The sequence below is a fragment of the Siphateles boraxobius genome, unplaced genomic scaffold, assembly GCF_051911475.1.
Source record: "Siphateles boraxobius isolate OS27281-9 unplaced genomic scaffold, OSU_SipBor_1 8, whole genome shotgun sequence".
NCBI lineage: Eukaryota > Metazoa > Chordata > Actinopteri > Cypriniformes > Leuciscidae > Siphateles > Siphateles boraxobius.
This window is the reverse complement of record NW_027509208.1, coordinates 40,775,001-40,799,407: the sequence shown is the minus strand read 5'-3', so window position 1 is coordinate 40,799,407 and position 24,407 is coordinate 40,775,001. Positions and strand designations below refer to the sequence as shown.

Genomic DNA, 24,407 nt, shown 5'->3' with positions numbered 1-24,407 from the left:
CAGGTTACGAATGTAACCTATGTTCCCTGAGAACAGGGAACGAGACAATACGTCAACGACGCTATGGGGAACGCCTCAGGCGTGACAGGTGTCTGAAATCACTATCAAATCACGTCAATCATATTGACCGGCGACAGCCCGTGAATCATTAGCGTGAATGATTAACGTGCGACCTGGAAGTATAAAGGGGCGCCTTGCAAACATGACAAATCACCTTATCGTCTGAAGGGACTGTACTGTAGGCAAGCCCCGCGGCATGGCAGGGAGACGTATTGTCTCGTTCCCTGTTCTCAGGGAACATAGGTTACAGTCGTAACCTGAGACGTTCCCTTTCGAAGGGAACTCAACAATACGTCAACGACGCTATGGGGAACGATATACCAACGCCGCCATGCTAAGGGGAGTGCATGCCAAGTGGCAGTGACAACTGTAGGAACCAGCAACTTCAAATGAAACGCTAGAACCACTCACCCTCAGGTCACACTGGGCTGTCAGTGACAGCATTCCCTACGGTCATAGCCCAAGCTACAGCCTCACAGAAAAACCTTCATAAACATGGTTAAATGAAAGGTCTACCTGGGCCGGCTCCGGGCCTGGAACCTCAGCTTCCAATTAGAAGGGGTCCCTTCTAGGGAATGTGGCTAGGGAACCCAAGGGAACCCCAGCCAGTCACTATTCAGGGGAACGTACTCACCCCGAAATGCCACCAGGACGGCCTGACCTGGCGCCAGCACATAGACACTTAGTCTGGCCAAATCCTGTCTGTCTGAAGACAGAGCCTCTGGACAAATGCCTTAAGTAAGGCATCCAACCCGAGGGACTGCGAAGCTGGCAGTGAACCACTCGGCCCGGATCTCAGAGACGGGATATCCCGGAGAGTATGACTCATCATAGTGCTTTCCGACCCTTGCTAGCGAGGGGAGTTTCTCTACTCGATCCACGGATCAACCCAGTGTCTGTGTTTCAAAACACTGAGGAGGCCTGTGAAGGCCTAAGGACTGATCTAACTGGGAGGCCTCACGAGAGGCCTACGACCGTCTGACCAGACTCAGGAAGCCGCATGCTCAAAGAGACTCTCGTGAGGGGAGCACAAGGTCTGCCTGGTAGGCAAACCAGGCTGTAGGCAGAAAAAGGTTCCGGGAGGGAACCTTTAGCAGAGAATGAACACTTTAGCCAGCCAGGGCGCAAGCTCGCCTTCAGCAGCTGCCTATTAAGGCTAGCTGAAACTGATAGCAAGAGACCACTAGCTTCATAAACCCAGCACCACTAGGGAGCGTTACAGGGAGGCCCGGAGAGGCCTACTACCTGATCCTTTAGGGAGGCACGTGAGGCCTACTACCTGATAACCACAGTACGCGGGAACTCACCTTCAGGGAGGCCCGGTGAGGCCTGCTACCCTACGACCACAGTATGTGGGGAGCTCACCTTCAGGGAGGCCTGGAGAGGCCTACTACCTGGTAACCACAAACTGTGGGAACTCACCTTCAGGGAGGCCTGGTGAGGCCTACTACCTGACCGTTCTCAATCAAGGAGGCCTGGAGGAGCCTACTACCTGATAACCCCAGTATGTGAGATGCTCACCTTCAGAGAGGCCAAGAGAGGCCTACTACCTGATAACCACAGTACGTGGGAACTCCTCCTTCAGGGAGGCCCGGTGAGGCCTGCTACCTTACAACCACAGTATGTGGGGAGCTCACCTTCAGGGAGGCCTGGTGAGGCCTACTACCTGGTCACCACTATCTGTGGGAACTCACCTTCAGGGAGGCCTGGTGAGGCCTACTACCTGACCGTTCTCATTCAAGGAGGCCTGGAGGAGCCTACTACCTGATAATCACAGCATGTGGGAACTCACCTTCAGGGAGGCCTGGTGAGGCCTACTACCTGACAGCCAAAATATTTGGGAGCCCACATCCAGGGAGGCCCAGAGCGGCCTACTACCTGACAGCCACAATATTTGGGAGCTCACATTCAGGGAGGCCCAGAGAGGCCTACTACCTGATAGCCAACGTAAGTGGGAATTCGCCTTCAGGGCGGCCGGGTGAGGCCTACTACCTGATAACCATCTTAAGTGGGAATTCACCTTCAGGCAGGCCTGAGTGGCCTACTACCTGATAACCACTGGTAGCTTTGAGCCCTGAGTCCGGGTGAAAGTATAAGGTGGCCTGCTAAGGCCAGCCAGCTGGGGACTCGCCTATCAGGGAGGCCTGGTCGGGCCTACTAGCTAATAGCAAGTCATATTCTGCCATAAAGTACACTGTTGGAAACCATACTACACAGCATAATTCACTAATGGGCTTCCAGTAGCGCTATAAGGTATGTCCCACAATGTTGGGACTCACCTCCGAGGAGGCCTGTTTAAGGCCTACTACCCATCAGTGAGTCAACTGCCCGAACCACCAAGGCCAACCACGTAAAGTGAGCTGGCCTACAGTGCCCTCTGGGGGGCTGTCCAATCAAGGAGGCCTGCTGAGGCCTACTACCTAATGGCGCAGCCTTCGTTGGCAGAAAAACTGTTTACACAGCGCCTACAGCATTCTGGTGCCTAATCACATTGCCCATGGCAGTGTACTCCGCAAGAAAGCTAGCACCCTTAAAACAAGGGGAGTACAACATACGCCACTCTGCCTCAACGGAGGCCCCAGTTAGTCAGGGGCCTACCATCTATGCATGGGCGTCAGCTCAGGGCAATGCTCTGGCTTCAGGGGAGCGTACTTCGACCAAAGAAGAAGTGAAGCTTACTTCATACTCGACCCGAGCCATAGTGGTGCGAGGTGGGATAAAACAGAACTGGGAGTGAAGTGCTCAGACCTACCCTGTATCACAGGGGAATACTCACACCTCACCCTGAGGTTACCAGGGTGCGGGCCTGCCAGCGGCTCTAGGGGTGACAGAAATGTATCTGTGCCCAACCTAGGGGAGTGGGGCTTGAATGAAAGCCAACCACCTACAACCTAGCGCTCGAGCAGTAGCTCAGCGAGGTGAGTGAAGCCTAAACTGGCGGCCTAAATCCGTAGGCCAGTTCTGCATGGCAGAGTCGGGCAGGAAACCCAGTCTTCTTCGTGAAGCGAAAGACGGCCTAACCCTGCTCAATAAAGACATATATACCACGGAGGCCTGTTTGAGGCCTACCATGTCCTTAAAAACCATCCTCATCACCACGCTGCATTACTCTAGGCACCCCAGAATGCAGAGAAGGGGGCGGGCCTTGGCCTAACGACTCCCACGGGAGGAGGCTGTTTATACAGGGATGCTAGAAACCAACATTCACACAGTGAAGGGTCAGAGGAAGAAATGCTAAAATTTTTAGCAGAGCGCCTCTATTATCCCTGGCACAGCCTAGGCCAGCTACAGAGGCGGCCTTGGTGAGGGCCAGCCTGCAAGCATAGATCAATCTGAGGGCTCGGAGGAGCCACAGCCTTACTAAAGAATATAGTCTGTATTATTCCATACAAAGGGCTGCAGAATCGCTCAGCCTAATGAAACCCAAACAGAGCTCAAGGGGCGAAATACTCAGGAAGAAGTCAACGGACCCGTGGGCCGGACATAAGATCTATCTGAAGCTCTAGCGTCAGTCAACACTCTAAGTAAAAAATTCTAAGAGAGAGACCAACTACTCTACCCTGAGGTGGCTAACAGCCCGAAGGCTAACATAGTTATCGTTCTGGCCACCTAACGGGGAACTTCAGGGCCCTAATGATCCAGGAAACTTCTCTTACCTTATTACCTTGACATGACCCCATAGCTCTATACAGGGAACGAGGTCTGTAGAGAGATACATCTCGGAATTTTAATTCACAAAAAATTACTCTTAAAAGACCAGTCAGCTCACCTGCGGCGTGCGGAGTGAAGACTCGCCAGATAGTTCTTTATGACCCTGGGGTCCACCACTTTACATGCCTGAAAGAGGCGTTTCTACTAGCCAAGCCTAGGCGGGCCATTGGAACATCGTTCTTATCATAGGCCCAGCCCCAGGCCTGATGTAATGAATGTCTGGGGAGTCAGAAGAGAGGGCTGGATTTCTTTTTAATGAAGCCCTCCGGGGAGATTATACATCAGCGACACTGTGTGCGCTTGTGCTGGATAACCTCCCTCAGATCCCTCTTCTTGCGGGAGTCACGCCTCTTCTGCGCCCTGTTCCTCCACGGAGGGGGCGCACGAGAGGCGACACTGGCTCTCTGGCCCTGTCTACGGTCCTCGGACCGTGAAGGGCCAGGCCCTCCCGCCTGCCTGGGTGTGGAACCGGATCTCAGCGGTATGCAGGATCCTGCAGCAGGTCGGCCTGATATGCCTGCAGCACCGCCATAGTGTGCAGGGAAGCACCAGCCTGAACCGCTGTCGTGTATGCTCTGCCATTCAAACGTGCTGTTGACTTTAGCGGTTTGGATGGCAGGGTTGGAGCTCTCAGTGTCGACGCCTGCCCAGACACGAGATAGTTCGCAAACGACTCGTCAAATGGGCGGCATCGACACATACCCATGCTCTGCGATCCCCTCAACATCAGCGAAATTAACCCGCTGATGTCGGTGAATACGGGCAGAGTATGGGCTCTTCCATGCCCTCTCGATCTCCGTGTGAAGATCAGGAAGGAATGGAAGGCTCACCTGAGCTGGTGTGTATGGCATGGGAGAAACCGATCGCCAAGCCTACCGCGAGCGGTCTCTCCTCTAGCGCGTCGCCATGGCAGCTACAGCCTGTTGGCGGCGCGCTCCACAACATCCACCAGGTCTGCATACACGGGGCAGGGTGGCTGAGAGGGTTCAGGATCTACCTGATTATAAACCTCCTCAGCCATCTCCTGCTCGTCCTGAAGAGCAGCAACTGCAGGAAACCATTGGTGCCTGCAGTTCGCCCTCGTCAGCCGTCGAATCATTTGAGAGGTTTACAGGACTCTCAAGATGATCGATGAGCTCTATCTGGAAGCCCATGATGCAAGTCGCCGCTCTGCCTCGGCACGAGCGGGACCACGCGGACCAGACGTTGAACCGCCTTCACTCGAGAAGAGGGCCAGACGAGAGCGGAGCGTTTTAAGAGAAAAACGCTCACAGTTCACACAGAGGATTCCCTCGAGAACCTCTCGTGCGCGCTCTTCTCCCAGGCAGGAAAAAAACACACTCGTGTGCTGTACATTTCATTTTCTTACCGTTTCATTGAGTAGCGTTTTCAAACAGACAGTCCCTGAAGACGATGAGATGAATGTCATGTTTGCAAGGCGCCCCTTTATACTTCCAGGTCGCACGTTAATCATTCACGCTAATGATTCACGGGCTGTCGCCGGTCAATATGATTGACGTGATTTGATAGTGATTTCAGACACCTGTCACGCCTGAGGCGTTCCCCATAGCGTCGTTGACGTATTGTTGAGTTCCCTTTGAAAGGGAACACAAACTGTGGACACAGTTTAAATGGATAGTTCACCCAAAAATGTAAATTCTGTCAGTATTTACTCCCCCTCATGTTGTTCCAACCCCGTAAGACCTTCGTTCATCTTCGGAACATGAATTAAGATATTTTTGATTAAATCTGAGAGCTGGATCACTCCTCCATAGGTTCTTAAGTCCTACTTAAGTGGGTCGAAAGAGCAATTTGCATTTAATATAAATTTTAATTATATACATTTTCATTTAATTGCAAATAACATGGAATTAAGTGTCAAAAAACATTAAATTCGAATTACATTGAAGAATGTCGCTTCTAACGGGTTTGACACTTGCCAGACCCGAAAAGTTATTAAAGAGATCATTAAAATAGTCCAAGTGACTACAGTGGCTCAATCTTAAGTTTATCAAGCGACGAGAATACTTTTTGTGCGCAAAAAACAAACAAAAATAACAACTTTATTTCAACTATTCATTTCCTCCTCTGTGGGCCTCGAGTCAGTTAACGTGTTACGAATTTGCGTGGAAGCAAAGGCAGTAGGCGGATCTAAATGCAGCAGTAGACTTTAATTACAGATACAGACAAGATACTCGTGGCACGCACATTAAACATACATTCAATAACTGACCACGAACAAAAGAGCAGACAGGATTTAAATACACAGACGGGATGAGGGAACAAGACACAGCTGGGGCAAATCAGAACACGAGCGGGACCATACAACCTAACAAGACAACACACCTGAAACAAGGGACCTAATAATGACATGACTAGGATAACAGACTACAATTAACAAGGCACAAACTGAATAAAAGACCAAAGACAGAGAAACCACAAACCAGAAACATGACAAAATGAATAAACACCGTAACATTATCCCCCCCTTCCATAAGGCGCGACCCCGCGCCGAATGAACATCAAATAGGGGCGGGAGGGTGGGTGCCCTGGAGGCTGACGAGGGCGTGGCTTGCCCGGAACAGGAAGCCTCCAGGGCGGAGCAGGACGTGACGGCGGCCAGGGTGGAGCAGGATGAGGCGAAGGCCAGGGCGGAGCAGGACGAGGCGAAGGCCAGGGCGGAGCATGGCGTGGCAAAGGCCAGGGTGGAGCATGGCGTGGCAAAGGCCAGGGCGGAGCACGATGAGATGGTGGCCAGGTCGGAGCAGACTCAGACGAGGATGAGGACCATGTCGACGTCGTCTCCATGGCCCTCACGGAGTACCTTCTGCCCCCCCCCAAAAAATACTTGGGGAAATCCTCGGGAGGAACCTCCAGGTGGTAGATGGGTTCCGGGCAGGCCTCCCGGAGCTTGAAGGGCGCAGGCAGGACGAGGCGCAGAGGCGGGGCCGGCAGGGCGAGGCGCAGAGGCGGGGCCGGCAGGGCGAGGCGCAGAGGCGGGGCCGGCAGGGCGAGGCGCAGAGGCGGGGCCGGCAGGACGAGGCGCAGAGGCGGGGCCGGCAGGGCGAGGAGTCTGGGAACGCCCTCCGTAGCCTGGCGAAGCAAACGAGTCCTCCTCCTCCTTCTGCGACGACGCTTCACTGGGCTTGATTCACTACTGGACGTACTTGACTCAGTAGACTCACTTGACTCGGCACTTGATTCACTTGACTCGGCACTTGATTCACTTGACTCGGCACTTGATTCACTTGACTCGGCACTTGATTCACTTGACTCGGCACTTGATTCACTTGACTCGGCACTTGATTCACTTGACTCGGCACTTGATTCACTTGACTTGGCACTTGATTCACTTGACTCGGCACTTGATTCACTTGACTCGGCACTTGATTCACTTGAATCGGCACTTGATTCACTTGACTCGGCACTTGACTCACTTGACTCGGAACTTGACTCACTTGACTCGGAACTTGACTCACTTGACTCGGAACTTGACTCACTTGACTCGGAACTTGACTCACTTGACTCGGAACTTGACTCAGAACTTGATTCACTTGACTCGGAACTTGACTCGGAACTTGATTCACTTGACCCGGCGGCGCTTGACTCACTTGACTCGGCGGCGCTTGACTCACTTGACTCGGCGGCACTTGACTCGACGGCAATTGACTCGCTTGACTCGGGAAGCGCGGTCTCACTTGACTCGGCGGCACTTGACTCACTTGACTCGGGTTCGTCGAGGCTGAAGCGACGTGCGGGTTCGGAAGACAGAAGCTCAGCCTCAGGCATGTCGATCTCGGCAGGAAGAAGCTCAGGCATGTCGGTCTCGGCAGGAAGAAGCTCAGGCATGTCGTGGAAAGCGGGCTCGACTCGGTTCACGTGAAGCGCAGGCTCGTGGAGCGTGGTCTCGGCTGAGCAGCTGAAGTGAAGCGCGGGCGCGACCGGGCTGACGTTAAGCGCAGGCTCTCGCAGCTTCTCCTCCACGCCCACAGTAAACGGGGAACCGCTCCACAACAGGGCCAGGTCAACGTACCATTCTAAAGATCCGTGAGGACCAGGTTCGGGCATCAGAGACCGGAGTGGTTCCGATAATCCTCCGCGGAAGAAGATCTTCAAGCCGTGGGTGTTCATTTGCGCGAGATATGCCAGCTCGAGGAATTCTGCGACATAATCCTCGATGGCGCGATTCTCCTGGCGAAGACGGAGGATCTGGACATCAGGACTCCAGGTAGGCATGGCTGCTAGATCCTAGGCGGTCAGTTATTCTGTTACGAATTTGCGTGGAAGCAAAGGCAGTAGGCGGATCTAAATGCAGCAGTAGACTTTAATTACAGATACAGACAAGATACTCGTGGCACGCACATTAAACATACATTCAATAACTGACCACGAACAAAAGAGCAGACAGGATTTAAATACACAGACGGGATGAGGGAACAAGACACAGCTGGGGCAAATCAGAACACGAGCGGGACCATACAACCTAACAAGACAACACACCTGAAACAAGGGACCTAATAATGACATGACTAGGATAACAGACTACAATTAACAAGGCACAAACTGAATAAAAGACCAAAGACAGAGAAACCACAAACCAGAAACATGACAAAATGAATAAACACCGTAACATAACGTAATGTAATTGCGTAAAGCTACGTCACACGTAGGCTCACTATTGGCCGACGCTGGTCATGTGTGATGCGTGTGACGTACAACACAGAAGCGTTGCGCTGTTACACTAGTGAACTCACTCGAGGCCCACAGAGAAGGAAATGAATAGTTGAAATAAAGTCGTTATTTTTGTTTTTAGCACAAAAAGTATTCTCGTCACTTGATAAACTTAAGATTGAGCCACTGTAGTCACTTGGACTATTTTAACGATATCTTTAATAACTTTTCGGGGCCGGCAAGTTCAATCCCTGAAGAAGCCTATGGAGGAGTGATCCAGCTCTCAGATTTCATCAAAAATATCTTAATTCGTGTTTTGAAGATGAACGAAGGTCTTACGGGGTTAGAACAACATGAGGGAGAGTAAATACTGACAGACTATCCCTTTAACACCGAGCAAACCAGGATAAATGGAGCATTTTAGGCTATTGCACGGCTGTAATATTTGATTTTATATGATTTAAAAAAAAATAATGAATTGCACTAAAGTAAAGCATTACATCAGCAGCACTAGTGTGGTAATACCTTAAAAACAGTGCAATCGTTGCACAGCTTAAAATTTAATTAAACTACCATTCAAAAGTTTTTATCATCATTTTTTTTAAAGCTCACCAAGGCTGCATTTATTTGACCAAAAATACAGTAAAAATAGTAATATTGTGAAATATTATTAAAATTCGAAATAACTGTTTTCTATGTGAATATATTGTAAACTGTAATTTATTCCTGTGATCAAAGCTGAATTTTCAGCATCATTACTCCAGTCTTCAGTGTCACATGATCCTTCAGAAATCAGTATAATATGATGATTTGCTGCTCAAGAAACATTTATGATTATGATTAATGTTGGAAACTGTTGCATCAAGCCAAATTTACTTGTATAGCACTCTTCACAATACAGATTGTTTCAAAGCATATTTGCAGAAAACATTCTCTTATGTCTATAATGCCTTTACTGTTATTTTTACTGTCAATTTAATGCATCCTTGCTGAAATAAAAGGAAAGAGGGCTTAACTCAATATATTCTTAAGGATGAGCAACAATCATCCAGCATAATTACTTGTGCATTATAATTAGATGCAGAATTGCATTTGCAGATAGTCACAGGAACTGGTATGTGTGTTAGTGGCTCACTGTTATGTAACTGTGTTATATAACGTGTGTGGAGAACTGCCACAGCCATATCATCATCTGAGTGTGTGTGTGTGTGTGTGTGTGTGTGTGTGTGTGTGTGTGTGTGTGTGTGAGAGAGAGAGAGAACAGAAGACAGGAAGTGACATCGAGAGACAGAGAGAGAGTCTCTCAGTATGCTTGTGATCAGGACGGCTATAAATCACTTAAATTATGGTGATTTATATATAATAATAAATTAATTTGTGTTAATGTGTTGTAAGCCCGAGGAAGGTTGAATGAATGATTTGGGTGTGTGAGGCACTATATTTTTGTATTATTTTATTAACATTTTTGTCTGTTTGTGACCGAAAGCTATCGAATGGCTTCAGAAGCCTTTGGCACAGAAGTCATATGGACAGCATTTGTGATTTGTAGTTTTTGGAGCTCAACAGCCTGGGTTTACTATATGCATTCACTTTATAGAAAAGAGCAGCATGAACATCATCATACACGTTTGCAATGACTTGAGGGAATTTTGCATCTCTGTCCAAACTGATACCTGTACACAAACTCTCTCGCTCAAATGAGCATAGCACAGTCTCCATGGCAACGCCCGCTCCCATGACAACCATCCATATCCACACAGAAGGGCTAGAAATGATTGTGACATATGAGCTGACGAACGAGTGTTCATCGCCCGGCTCGGGTGAGAGTCTCGAGCCAGATGGGTCGGGGACAGTTAGTCATATTTCTGCAGCTCAAACAGTAGACTATGGCGCTAGCAACACCAAGATCGTGGGTTCGATTCTTAGGGAATGCATGAATTGAACAAACAAATTGACAGCTCAAATGCAATGTAAGGCACTTTGGATAAAAGCATCTGCCAAATGCATAAATGCAAATGTGATAAATTAAGTCAGAGTGCATATGTTTATAAACAGATGTCATGTAATTTACCACTTTTCCGACTATTCATCACAAGTTTATCACAAGCACACTTTTAAGCATTGATTCTCAGCAAACTTGTGACTTAAAATAAGACAAAACAAGCATTAAAATAAGTCACAAGATTTTATTTTTATTTTAGTTTACCCCCTTCAACAACTGTTTTTTTTCTTTTGGAAGAACCAGGGTTCTTTAAAAAAACTGGATGTATGAGGAAGTCTAATTTCACAAATGTGATTTGTAGACCTGGAAGAGTCATGTGAATTGATAAAGTCGTTTACACTTTATTTTAATGTGTCTTTGTTGCACTGTAATTATACTCCTCTGGTTATTATTATAGTAGCCTTACTACATGTAACATATGTAACAATGACACTGTAAAATAATGTGTTACTGTAAAATCTTAGCATGGGAATTTCTAAAATGAATGCCAAGCTGTAAAACATTTAATCAGGTAGAAAATTCTGAGCAAGAAATATTTTTAAAAAATCCCTATCCTTATTCCTTATACAGTAAATAAAGACTTTTGAATACTGTTGTATTGCTAGTTTGTATTGTTGGATGTTTTTAGGGCTTATAACACAGCTTTAAAGGAATAATTCACCGAAAAGGACAACAAAGAAACATTAAAGTAGTAAATGCAAAAAGATTTTCCATTAATTATAACTTCACTTCCGCTCTTAAGCTATTGTAAGACTTGGGGGAAAAAAGCATTACATTACAAACTGCAAAATTGGCAAAAAAGTATTTGAAAATAAGACAAAAAGACAAAGGTACTTAACGGCTTTAGAGAGGGAAACAACTACAATAACACGAAGCATTACGAACAGAATAACCAAATTAAAAACGATAAAGAAATATAAAACTACTCATTTAAAAATGCTGATTAGACACATAAAAACAATATATTTTAAGTCTATTGCAAAACAAACATACATATAGATACAAATATTTAAGTATTTTGAGAGCGTGAGGAGAACACTTTATTATGTCATTTGCAGTGCTTCATGAGAGTGGGCGGAGCATTTCGCTTGTGGCGACTCTCTGATTGGTGGAATTTACTGCACAGCATCATGGGTAATGTAGTTTTTACTTCCGGAAACTGACTGTTGCACTCTATTGTGAGATATAAACTCGCAATTGCGATAAAAAAGTCTGAATTCAGAGATAAAAAGTCACAATTACCTTTATTATTTTTTATTCCGTGGCAGAAACAAGCTTCCGTATAATTTTCCGATATCCTAAATATGCAACAGAAACCTGCGAATCCACACACAGATGGGACTCTGACAGCTCGGAGCATGTGAGGAGTTTTGGGGTGAGGTGAGCGTGGAGTTGGGCAGCAGGGTGAGCGAGGTGGGGAGGCAGACAGGAAGCGAACAGTGCAGGGACAGGAAACAGGAAGTGATGCGCTCTCACCTTGGGTGTGGGACAGGAAGCTGTGGAGAGGCGAGAGGTAGCCTGGGCTCGCGGCGACTCGGACGGCGTGGTGCTCAAAGATGCCGTGTCACGGGGAATGACCTGGACGCCCCGTGAGATGATGGAGTCAGGAATCTAAGACACGAAGAAGGATGTTTATTATAACCCGAGACCTCTAAACATTTGTTCACTTACTCTTTGTGCATTATGCAATTGTAAAAAGGTCAAAGTTTGCATTTGAAAGTATTTATTTATTTTAAACATGTGGTGAAACAGAACCTGGGACATGTTTTTGTCAGGTTTCTAATCACATAGTATGTTCCATACACTCACTGGAAAAAATGTGCCCACAAGTCAATGGATGACAGTATTTTCAGTGGATTTTGAAGCATGTTTGATGTTTTTAGGCCTTATATCACCGAAATCCTATTGCTACATGAAAGAAAAGGAGATTGTGACAGTTTCCCATCAACTTTTTTAGTTTTAAGTAGAAAATTGTGTGGAATGTGAAGTTGAATATAACAATCAAGTTTTTAAATGTATGAACCTAAAAGTAGTAATGAATGAACACACAGTAAAAATATTTTTTGGAAGTTGCAAATAAAAAAAGATCTTTAGAGTACATTTGCAAGAAATTAATTTAATTTAATTTGCATCTTCCGTTTCTTTGTAATTATTTGCTAAATTTAGTAATCTCTCTAAAAATTGTTTCAAAGTAAATCCAACAATTTTTTTCAGTGCATGTAACTAAATAGAAAAATGTCAAGGAATCCTTCTGAAAAAGACATGCACTTAAGTGTATTAAATGTGCACTTGTAATGTAAACACACTTTAAGTACTTTAAAATAAAAGTACTTTGCAATAATGCCAAAATAAAAGTTTTACTTTAAAGTACATTTTAAATCATTAACATACTACAGTACATGTAATGCGCTTGATTATCATTTAAACTGCAGTGTGCTATTCAATATTTAAATGAAATATATTTTAAATGTACTAAATTACAACTTCATCATTACAAATGTGTAATTACAAATATACTTAAATACATGACATACATGATTTAATAGAAATGTAATTAGATTTTAGCATTTGTCAGTATGATTTAACCACATTTCAATAGAACAGAAGTAATTTGACAACAGAAGTAATTATGAAATGACAATAGAATTAATTATGAAATGACGTATAAAAATGTACTTAAGTCCTACTTAAGTGGGTCCAAAGAGCATTGCATTTAGTATAAATTTGAATTCTATACATTTTCATTTAATTGCAAATAACATGGAATGAAGTGTCAAAAACCATTAAATTCGAATTACATTGAAGAATGTCGCAACCAGACAGTTGATATAGCTATTGACTTCCATAGTATTTTTTGTTCCAACTATGGAAGTCAATGCGTGCCCTAAACTGTTTGTTTACCAACATTCTTCAAAATATCTTCTTTTGTGCTTAACAGAAGAAAGAAACTCATACAGGTTTGGAACAACTTCAGGGTAAGTACATGATGACAGAATCTTCATTTGTGGTTAAACTATCCCTTTAAGTATGTTATTTCTGTATTAAGTACTTTTATTAAAAAGTATGCTAAAGTGTACTTGTTACAAGAATAGTCTAAGTATGCAAATTGGGACGCAGATTGAAGCATGATTGGCTGAGTTATCTGTCCGTCAGGCTATGAATGACATGACAAACCAGGTGAACAACAATCAAACAAATGATATGAAGATGATGTACGGCATTCACTCACACCTGAGTACGCTGCAGCACACATGAGGTGGGAAGGATGATTGTCATGATGGGAATGAAGACAAATGGAAAACCTGCAAATGTCCAGCAGAGTCATGTGAGAAATAGGCAATGCAAGGCAAGTTTATTTATATAGCACATTTCACACACTATGGTAATTCAAAGTGCTTTACACAGAAATTAATTATAATAATCACAAAATAAAAGGAATTAAAAGAGATATAAAGATGATACAGTTATAAAAGGAAGTAAAAAATTTTTTCACCCCAGTTTTACAGTGAGATTTTCCCATGGTGATTACACTGTGCCTGTGGTGATCTTTCGGCGCGCCTAAGAAATCTATTGTACATCTCCAATAGACCCGATTTTCCCCTAAAATCGGACGGGAGGAGCTCTAGGACTTATATTTCAAGCAATTCAAAACCATCATTTGTCTCAGTTGAAGGAAATAATCCATAATTAACCGGCTTTAAAGGGGTCATGACATGAGAAACCCAATTTGCCTTGATCGTTTGGTATATAAGAGGTCTTTGTACCATTAAAACTTCCTGCAAGTTTCATAGCTTAAGACGTCCTCCCCATTATAAACAAATAATTTATTTAATCAAGCTCTAAATACAGCTTGTTTGGGATCCATCACGGTACGAAGTGACGTACTCGTGGTTTGCATATGACCGCCTCAAGCGCAAGACGACTACGCCTCATTTCGCATCGTTGACGCGGCCGACGTGGAGCGAGTGGGTCTGTTTACAAGAAGATCCCGACACCACGCAGATGTGCTGTTCCTGGATGTGGACAAACAACATGTTTGAATATGCTGCCGAAAGATACAGACGTCAGGGGGAAATGAATGCAGTTTATTTTTTGCGGACGTCCCAGTCACGGCAGTGTTAATTTAAGCTGTCTTCTCTACATTTCAAGGATGACTGTTTTGAGAACAAATCGCGGTATCCCTTATGATGCTGGCTTTGCCAGAAAACTTTTGCGTAAAGATCAGGCCGTGCCGACTATTCTGGGCCCAACAACGACGCCGCACACTGAAAGTAATTATCTTAAAACTACTTTTTAAAAACGTTAATTGCAGTTTCATTCATTATGAATAATCACAGTGTTTTTACTTAGTTTACTTGCATATTGTTTTCAGAGTCCGTCATGTTCAGGCCCCGTATTAAAAGATGTAGGATGTCAAAATGACCGACCCACTCAGACAAATAATGTTACTGTTAGTAAATTATAGGATGATTACGCAACAATAACCCGTTTTCAAGTGTCTCGGGTTACAAATGACATATTAATTCAAAATAGTCCATAGTCCAACTTTCCATGTGGGCTGATCCATTCTTATTTGTTGAGGTGATGGTTAATTTTCTTCTGATTCCTCATCTGATTCCGGCTCAAACATATAGGGTTGTATCATTGCAAGAGCCATCGCCTCGCACGGATCATCGGCAGCACCCGCTACTAATGTAAACAGTTCCGCAGAATTTTTTATTCTATACTGACGTTAGCCAATCATAACAGTGGGCGTTAACACTGAACTCTTAAAGGGGAAACACCGCTAAAACAGACTGTTTAAATCAGAGGATGAGAAACAGGGTGGGAAAAGGTCATAAATCACTCAATTTTAAAAGGTTTTTGTCCAAAAAACTATTGTAATACTATAATTGCACCTAAGGGAACAATAAAACAAAAAACAAAAACCATGTCATGACCTCTTTAATATATCGATCAAATTTTCTTATCGGGCCGATAACGATAACATTAAAAATGAACATATATCGGCCGATACAGATTTGGTGGCCGATATATCGTGCATCCCTATGTAAAACTACATTATAGTGTTGTCAAAAGTACTGACTTCGGTACCAAGTCTGTACTGAAATCTAAAAAATGTGACGCTTTGAGAGGAATCATAAACACCTCTAATTGGCAATTGTGTTCACGAGCTCATTGTGTAACGATGTGGTTGAAACAAGGAGGAAGCAGGATCCACATGCAGCACGCTTTATTCAGTAACCTGAAAACTCTAAAAAGACTCAGACTAGGAACAGGGACAGGGACAGGAACAGGGACAGGGACAGGAACAGGGACAGGGACAGGGACAGGAACAGGGACAGGAACGGGGACGGGAACGGGGACGGGGACGGGAACGGGGACGGGAACGGGGACGGGGACGGGGACGGGGACGGGGACGGGGACAGGGACAGGGACAGGAACAGGAACAGGGACAGGGACAGGAACAGGGACAGGAACAGGGACAGGAACAGGGACAGGGACAGGGACAGGGACAGGGACAGGGACAGGAACAGGGACAGGAACAGGGACAGGGACAGGGACAGGGACAGGGACAGGGACAGGGACAGGAACAGGGACAGGGACAGGGACAGGGACAGGGACAGGAACAGGGACAGGAACAGGGACAGGGACAGGAACAGGGACGGGGACGGGGACGGGGACGGGGACAGGGACAGGAACAGGGACGGGGACGGGGACAGGGACAGGAACAGGGACAGGGACAGGGACAGGGACAGGGACAGGACGATCAACATCGGCAGTACAACACAAGAACTCCCAAAGACTGGACTAAAACACAGGTCTTAAATACAAGGCCAAACAAGCTAAACAAGATAACAAGGGGGCGTGGTTAATCTGAAACACCTGAGGAGACTAATAAAAATGACAGGGAACTGCTAAACATGAAAAGACAGACTGACATCACAACACATTGGATATGTCTGTGATTGGCTACAATGATGAGAGCACACAGAAGTGTTTGAAAGTGTATTCAAACGCTCCCGTGTGTATCTGTGTAAGTGCTCGCTGAGGAGTGTCATTGGTGTATATTTACAACATGTTTTTGAAGCTTTGATCATTGTAGCCAATCACAGACATATTTGATGAGCGTGTGAACACAGTGGCCAATCCGAGGTGTTCACGATTCTGGTCAACAGTGCTCAAAGCGTCACATTTTTAAAATTTCAGTATCGGCTTGGAACCAAAGTCGGTACTTTTGACAACACTATATATCGATCAAATTTTCTTATCTTGTCGATAACGATAACATTAAAAATGAACATATATATGGGCAGATACTGATATGTTGGCCGATATATCCAGGGTTTCCCGCAGCACTTTGTTACTAAGGCGGCCGCCTAAGCAACACACGCCTGCCGCCTTAACTACGTCGTCAAAATAAATTATGAGCGATATCCGCCGAGTTACTCTGTCCTGTTTTCTCAATTTCAATCTTTAAATATGTGATAAGCCTTCGTGTTCGTTTCAGTCTTGTAATCAGCGCGTTCTTTCGCAGCGGCGCCAAGCACGTCAGAACAAACAGAAGACAGGGTGTGTGTGTGTGTGTGTGTGTGTGTGTGTTCATCTGAGCCTCATTGGTCTGTCACTGCTCGTCAATGTCAGAATATTTGAGATGACCAATCAAATCAAAGTAGGCGGGCTTTATGTTCGCAGCACGAATTTTAGTAGAGAGCGACTCATAGACAGGAGCGACTCGACGCACTTCAGTTTACGGTCGGTCAAGTGCGAGAAGATTTAAGTTGCTAAACTAAACATTTCCTATTTGACAGTTTTTTTAGGTCATAAATGTTAAACGAATCACAAAAATAATCAGGCAAACTAATAAACTTTTGTCTATTTTCGCCATTTTGAACTGAAAATAGACCACTATGTGACGTGACTCATGTAGTGTAACCTTAGCCTAATAATTAGTTTACTGTCATTGTGAGGGGACAAGACACATTAACCAGGGTATATCAAGCCGAAGGCCTTACAAGTCTTGGATTTCGTTACAAAAGTATTATATTTTTTTTTTATTACTAGAATTACTAGGATTAAGTTCACCATAACAAAATTAACTGTTACTAAAGATTCATGCAACGTTGAGTGCACCTCGCACTCCACGTCATAGCAGACAGCGCGAAAGCGTGCGCACCGTTACTATGGTTACTAGGCAAGTGAGTTACAGAACAAGATAGTAACGTTAGCCAAGCGTAGTTTGTCGTCTGAAATAAGAAAGTTTCAGTTTAATCCGCTGTGGCCACAAATGCCAAAATTCAATAATTTAACCCCCAAATCAGAGCTTTTCTGTTAAAAGAACTTGTTTTCTACCCGGTCTTTTCAATAGTAGCTGGCAACCATGCGCGCGCTCTCTCTACACTGCTCAAGAAGCGCGGATGATCTGAAAACACAGACAAGCTGGAGTTCAGCAATCTTCATTTGAGATTTTCAACTTAAATTGAAGTGTCATTCAGTCGGTCTATGTTCTGTCACGAGCCGCTTGTACCGTTTGTGCGGAAAATGCAGGCTGATATCCAGCAGTGTTTTTAATGTTGATGCAATGTTTCCCGAATATCCACACGATTTCAAATGTGACACTGATTTTATACAACAGTTAAAAAACAAAACAAAAGGGTAACATTAAGTGATTTACTACATTTAAAACAGTATAGTCAGGCTTATTGCTCTATTTTGCAACGAAATCTGTGGCTTTGAACGAATCGTGAGATTCAATGAATGACTCGATGACACACATAAAGACAATGAATTACCGCCACCTACTGGCGATTTTAACACAATATTTTTATTAATATTAAACGATTTTTAATATTGCCTATTTATTGAACATTGTTTTATTTAATGAATTATTTATTTTTTAAAGGTATTACAAAGGTAAAAAAATGAAATGGAAAAATTGATTAAAGGGGGCAAATATTGTCCCTTTATGGAAAAGGTGTGACTGCAGTCTAAGTGGAAGAGGGGTACGGCACTCTAAAAAATTGGAGAACCACGGATAACATTACTATCAGATGTAATGTTATTACCTTGACAAACTAAAAAGATATAAGAGTCAAGTTTCAGTATTTGTCTTAATTTGTGTCAGGAGTTATGCAATTACCTCCTGGACCCCCGACGACCCCCATACACCCAAACCACCCGACCCGACCCACCACCACCTTAACTAACACATTTTCTGCGGGAAACCCTGATATCTATGTAAAACATATATGCACACAGGATTACCTTGGCAGCGATGGAGGCAGCAGTGATGTGTGAGGAAGAGCTGTCCTCAGTGGAGGCCACACCGCTGTCCTTCTTCTCCTCCTCCTCTTCCTCACACTGAACGCCCTTGTCCTCGGTCTGCCGGTGCGGGCTGCTGCCGGGCAGTGGCGACAGAGGCGGGGGGGGCGAGGGCAGGTCCTCCAGCTCATTCGGCACCTCCTTCATTTTGACCACGGCTTCTCGGAGCAGGTCGATGGCGTGCGGGAGAGCGGGAAGGATGAACTGGAAGCATTCCTGCAGGACACACACGCAAAGAAAAATAAAACCAAGAGCTTTGTGCATTTCCGTGCAAGGACCCTATCAATTGCTCGACGACGCAAGTGGTTTTTGCTAGTTTCAGCCTGACGCGGTTTTCATTTTCACGTCCTGTGCCACGTTGTCAAAATAGCAAATGCATTTGCCCCCATTTGTGCGCCCATTGACTGCTGGTGTGAAAACGAGTTGTGTTTTCGGGATAGGGCTGTAACGATATGCGATATGAAACCGAAATCGCGACACTCAGATCCACGAACCTGTGTCGCAGTGTGAGAAGGCCTTCCTAGGAGTTATCCTTCCTGTCCAGATCCAATGCCACCACATCTTTAAATTACTATTAGTATTATTTGAAGTTAACATTATAAAATAGACCTACACCACAAAACTAGTTAATAGATAAATAAAGGTTAAATTCTTTAATTTTACCAGTAACGGCCTTTTCACACTGCAAGCGTCAGCGGCGCATGACCAGCGCGTATTTTTTTCGGCGTACATGTTAATCAATGAGTGCATTTACATTCACACGAGCATCGCGTGAGCGCCGAGCAGGAATGTCGCTTGAGCAGCAGTGAAGCGGCGAGTCTATTTTTGCTGCGCTACTGATGCTCAATTAAAGTGAAAGCACACTTTTGATGGGCGAAAAAAATATGATTTCACACAAAAAGTGCCAAAAATGCACAGAAATCTCAAAATCTCTCTTTTTTTTCTCTCCACCAACAGCAACAAAGTCCAGGCTGAGAGAGAGGACACGGATGCAGTGTTCCACCATGCCATCAACTGTTTGGTAGGGGTGGTGGGTGGCGAGGTGGGTCGCTAGGGAGTCAGATAGCGTGGAAGTACACACCCGTTTGATGTTCCTGAACGTGATGGGCCGCTTGTGCACTGCTTTGGGAGACGCACAGGGACCAAGAATAGGATGGCAGTGGTCAGAGACAGCCAGGCCAGTGCACTGCAGGTGGGACGGGGTTATGCCAGCACAGCACACCAGGTCCAGGGTATGCCCTTTGTCATGTGTAGGGCCATGTATGTGTTGTGTAAAATTTAAGCAGTGATAGAAAATCAGTAGCAAGAGAACAACAACTGGAATCCACATGAATGTTAAAAGAGAAAATGTAAAAACAGTCAACTAGTCTCCCCTATAGTTCATATTCAGTAGTTGACTAAATGCTGGTACAGCACCTAAGAACATTAATTATGTTAAATTACACAAATATACTTTTTGTATTTAATGTCTCTTTATTAACCAATGTCTTTGCAGCTGACCTTTGATGATCCAATCCAACTATACTAATAAGCAAAAATTACTTTCGATTACTTTAGGAGAACTTTCTTCTCCTGCGTCCTATTCTTCTGCGATCCAGAAAGGCAGAACAGCTGAAAGGTTTGTTTGAGCTGCGCTATGGAAGAAAGATAATGGCAAAATGTATTTGAAGCAAAAAAAACATGTTGAATGGCACTAATTTCATTGCATTAACAGTACTTGAATTTTAGTGTTGTAAATCAGTTTTTGAGAATGAATGACTCTCTCTACCCGTTTCTTTGGTCTTCGTCATCACCCGCTTGCAACACCTGCTGGTGAGTCAACTGACAGCAGATGGAGATTACGCATCGGTACTCTACTGCTATTCCTGCAGTGCCCGGATGTGCAATGTTGAAAATTCTGCCGAATTTTAACCACTGAATTTACGGAAGCAAATTTGTAAAGTGAAATGGACAGAAAATTGCCTGTCGAATATTAAAGGTTGTATTTTTAAACAGACTGAATATTTTGGAAGTGATGTCTGGAAGGTGAATATGGATTATTGAATTTTTAATAATAATAATGAAAATGTGTTTGATATGTTTTGAATTGAAACATTCACATTCACTTTTTTGTTTCAAACACATATGTCATTAAATAACTTCCATACTGCACCATATACTGTACAGTTAAAGTACAAACAAGCAAGCTCAGTCCAGTTGCGAAAAAGTACACATCACTTTCCATAAAAAGTAACTAAGTAACCCAAATAGTTAAGGAGTAAAACAATATTGTAACGCATTACTTTTAAAAGTAACTATCCTTAACACTGAGAATCGCTAACAAAAAAGTACCAAAAAGAACCATGTTTTTGGACATTAACCATGTACATTTTTGTATGGGATAAACCAGTATTTTCTTCTTCTATTATATCATAGGTGATTTTCTATTCTGGAATGATCCAAAAGGGGCTCTATTATTATTCATGTTTATCTATATTTCCAGCACCCATTAATGTAGGCCTATATTTTTTTGAAACCACAAGCATTTTTGACTTTGCTAGTGGAGTACACACTTTTCATTAAGAACTAGAACAGTAGACATATGACTATATTATTAACCACACTCTTAGTGAAAGAAAAAAAATATTCTTACCTGTGAACCTTTTTTACTGCCCGGCAAATTTATGATGAGAGTTTTCCCTCGGATACCACACACAGGTCTGTGCACACAATTCAGAAGAAACTGATTATTCATTCTCATATATACACACTATTTTTGCTCAAAGAAATTAATATTTTATTCAGCAAGGATGCATTGAATTGATTATAAGTAACAGTAAAGACATTAATAATGTTACAAAAGAGTCTATTTCAAGTAAATGCTGTTCTTTTTTAACTGGATTCATTAAAAAATCCTGAATATAATGTATCATTGTTTCCACAAAAATATTAATCAGCTGTTTTCAATATTAATAATAATTAGAAATGTTTCTTGAGCAGTAAATCATCATATTAGAATGATTTCTGAAGGATCATGTGACACTGAAGACTGGAGTAATGATGCTGAAAATTCAGCTTTGATCACAGGAATAAATTACACTTTACAATATATTCACATAGACAAGAGTTATTTTAAATTGCAATAGTATTTCGTAATATTACTGATTTTACTGTATTTTTGGCGAGCAGAAGAAACTTCAAAAACATAAAAAAAACTTACTGCATTTGAACAGTTGTGTTTAAATGTTAATATTATTATTAATTGTACAGTAATTGTGTATTAATAACAACTGTAAATTCTGAATATATAGTATTCAGGCATTTGTATTATTATTATTATTATTATTATATTCTGAAAATGAGCTGTTCCTGTGACTCTGTGTCTATCTGTTGTATATCTGTACTGGAAACAAAAAAAACTGGCAGGCTCTTCTGTGCATGAGCCAATAAGTCCATGTTTTTGATTGAGAGGCTGATCTGGGATCAGTTTTTCTCTGAATATCCTGACAAGTATAATTATGAATGAATGTCAAAGATGATCCTGTGAATGTTTTGGACGTGTTGAAGCCAGACCTGGAGAGCATTCCCAGAGGAGTGACATTCAGAGATCCCATCAGCATGGCCAGAGACATCCCTGGAGCTTCCCGCTCGATCACCTCTTTAGTGGCCTGGACAGACAGAAACACAGAGAGGCCTCAGGAAAGACAAACGACAAGTTATATCTCTTTAAAGGGGTCCTATGCATATTTCCATGTTCATCTTTCTTTAGTGTGTAATGTTGCTGTTTGAGCATAAACAAGGTCTACAAAGCCACAAGGGAAAACATCAAAGGAGGAGTGTTGATGAGATTCATGAGGAGAGAGAAAGAGAGAGAGATTTTTTTGTTGAGTTTTTCACAACAACTGTATTTGATCATAAGAACTTCACATTATAGATTTTAAATTATATATCACATTTTTGTATTTCACATATCATTATTTCTTCCACACCCAAATATATATTCCAATACCAAAGCAAAAAAACAACATTCCATCCAAAACTGTGCAAATAGCTTCATTATATCCCCACCTTTGCAAAAAACTTTCACAATCAACTTAAAATCAATCAGAACCTGACTTTTCACCAAATTTTTAAAAACTTTTTGCCATACTATACCTTCAAACTTTTTCCCTTGAATTATTAAAGTTTAGCAATTGACTTATACTTCTTTGGGCCGCTCTTTAACATGGACCAAGAATGAAGCTTTTAATGGAGAAGTTTTCACCTAAATTAATTTAAGTACACTAAACAAACTCTTAAAGGCCACCTATTATGCAAAATTCACTTTTAAATGGTGTTTGAACATAAATGTGTGTTGGCAGTGTGTGAGCAAAAACACCCTTGAATGATAAAATCCACCCAGTGTTTTTTTTACAATCTCAATAAATCATAAGCACTGTCTCAGAACGAGCTTTTCTAAGATTCCGCTCAATATGACGTAGAATTGAGCAAGCCCCACCGACGTGGTTTGATTGACACTGTGGTTTTGGCATAGACCCCGCCCTCGGTGATCTGTACGCCATCCTGCATTGTTTCAACGACAGCCGGTGTTCAGAAACTGTTCTGTTGTGGGATGTAATAATGTACATAGTAGTTTTCACTTAACGCAGTGGATGGGTTTTATTTACGAAGGAAAGGCGCCACTTAAACTTCCAAAATACGTTTGTTTGCGCGAATCATTTTCTGACAGACTGTTTTGTGAACGAGGGTCAATTCAGAACCGGAAGACAATACAATGCTGAATAAAGTCGTCGTTTTTGTTATTTTTGGACCAAAATGTATTTCCGATGCTTCAAAACATTCTAACTAACCCACTGATGTCACATGGACTACTTTGATGATGTCTTTATTTCCTTTCTGGACAAGGACAGTATACCGTACATAGATTTTCAATGGAGGGACAGAAAACTCTCGGACTAAATCTAAAATATCTTAAACTGTGTTCTGAAGATGAACGGAGGTCTTACGGGCTTGGAGAGACATGAGGGTGAGTCATTAATGACATCATTTTCATTTTTGAGTGAACTAACCCTTTAGTTCACAGAGCAGAGTCTGTTAATGCCGTGTCTGCAGCGACGGTATGTTAGCTAGCCAACGTCTTTTTTTGTGTCTGTGTTTATATAGCATTAGGTTGTCGTTCAGGGGATCAGTGGGAATGGGACATTAAATGATCAAGGTAAATTAGACTCAATACGGACTCTCCGCAACGGTTTTCTCCATAGACGTATTGTCCATGTTTACTTCCTGCCCTCCATCTGAAATCGCCCCGCCTTCCTGCGTCATCATAATCGTCATCATAATCACATGACTGTAACCCAGCTATTGGCCACAACACATGAAGTTGAATTCAAATTTTAATTGGAATGACACAAAAATATTTAATTAAATAAGTATCTATCTATCTATCTATCTATCTATCTATCTATCCATCTATCTATAGATTATCTGATTATAATTTAAAATCTATAATGTGAAGTTCTTATGATCAAATAAAGTTGTTGTGAAAAACTCAACAAAAAAACTCTCTCTCTCTCTCTATCCATCCATCTATTTATCTGTCTATCAATCTATATATCCATCTATCTATCTGTCTATCAATCCATCCATCTATCCATCTATCTGA

At 43.2% G+C, this 24,407-nt stretch overlaps 2 protein-coding genes across 12 annotated transcripts in view; one reads left to right on the top strand and one right to left on the bottom strand.

The window, feature by feature from the left end:
* The window catches only part of gphnb (gephyrin b), a 122,134-nt gene that overhangs the window by 38,171 nt on the left and 59,556 nt on the right, over positions 1-24,407 (bottom strand). For all 11 annotated transcript variants that reach the window (XR_013199860.1, XM_077219504.1, XM_077219506.1 and 8 more), the window contains exons 5-8: positions 22,319-22,413; positions 21,399-21,465; positions 18,710-18,982; positions 11,921-12,055 (exon numbers count right to left, since the gene is read on the bottom strand). Coding sequence is in view for 10 of the 11 variants with exons in the window: in XM_077219504.1 (XP_077075619.1) it covers positions 11,921-12,055; positions 18,710-18,982; positions 21,399-21,465; positions 22,319-22,413 (570 nt within the window). In the remaining variant the exon portion in view is untranslated. The remainder of the gene's footprint in view (positions 1-11,920; positions 12,056-18,709; positions 18,983-21,398; positions 21,466-22,318; positions 22,414-24,407) is intronic.
* The window catches only part of atp6v1d (ATPase H+ transporting V1 subunit D), a 159,591-nt gene that overhangs the window by 105,049 nt on the left and 30,135 nt on the right, over positions 1-24,407 (top strand). The window lies entirely within an intron of this gene.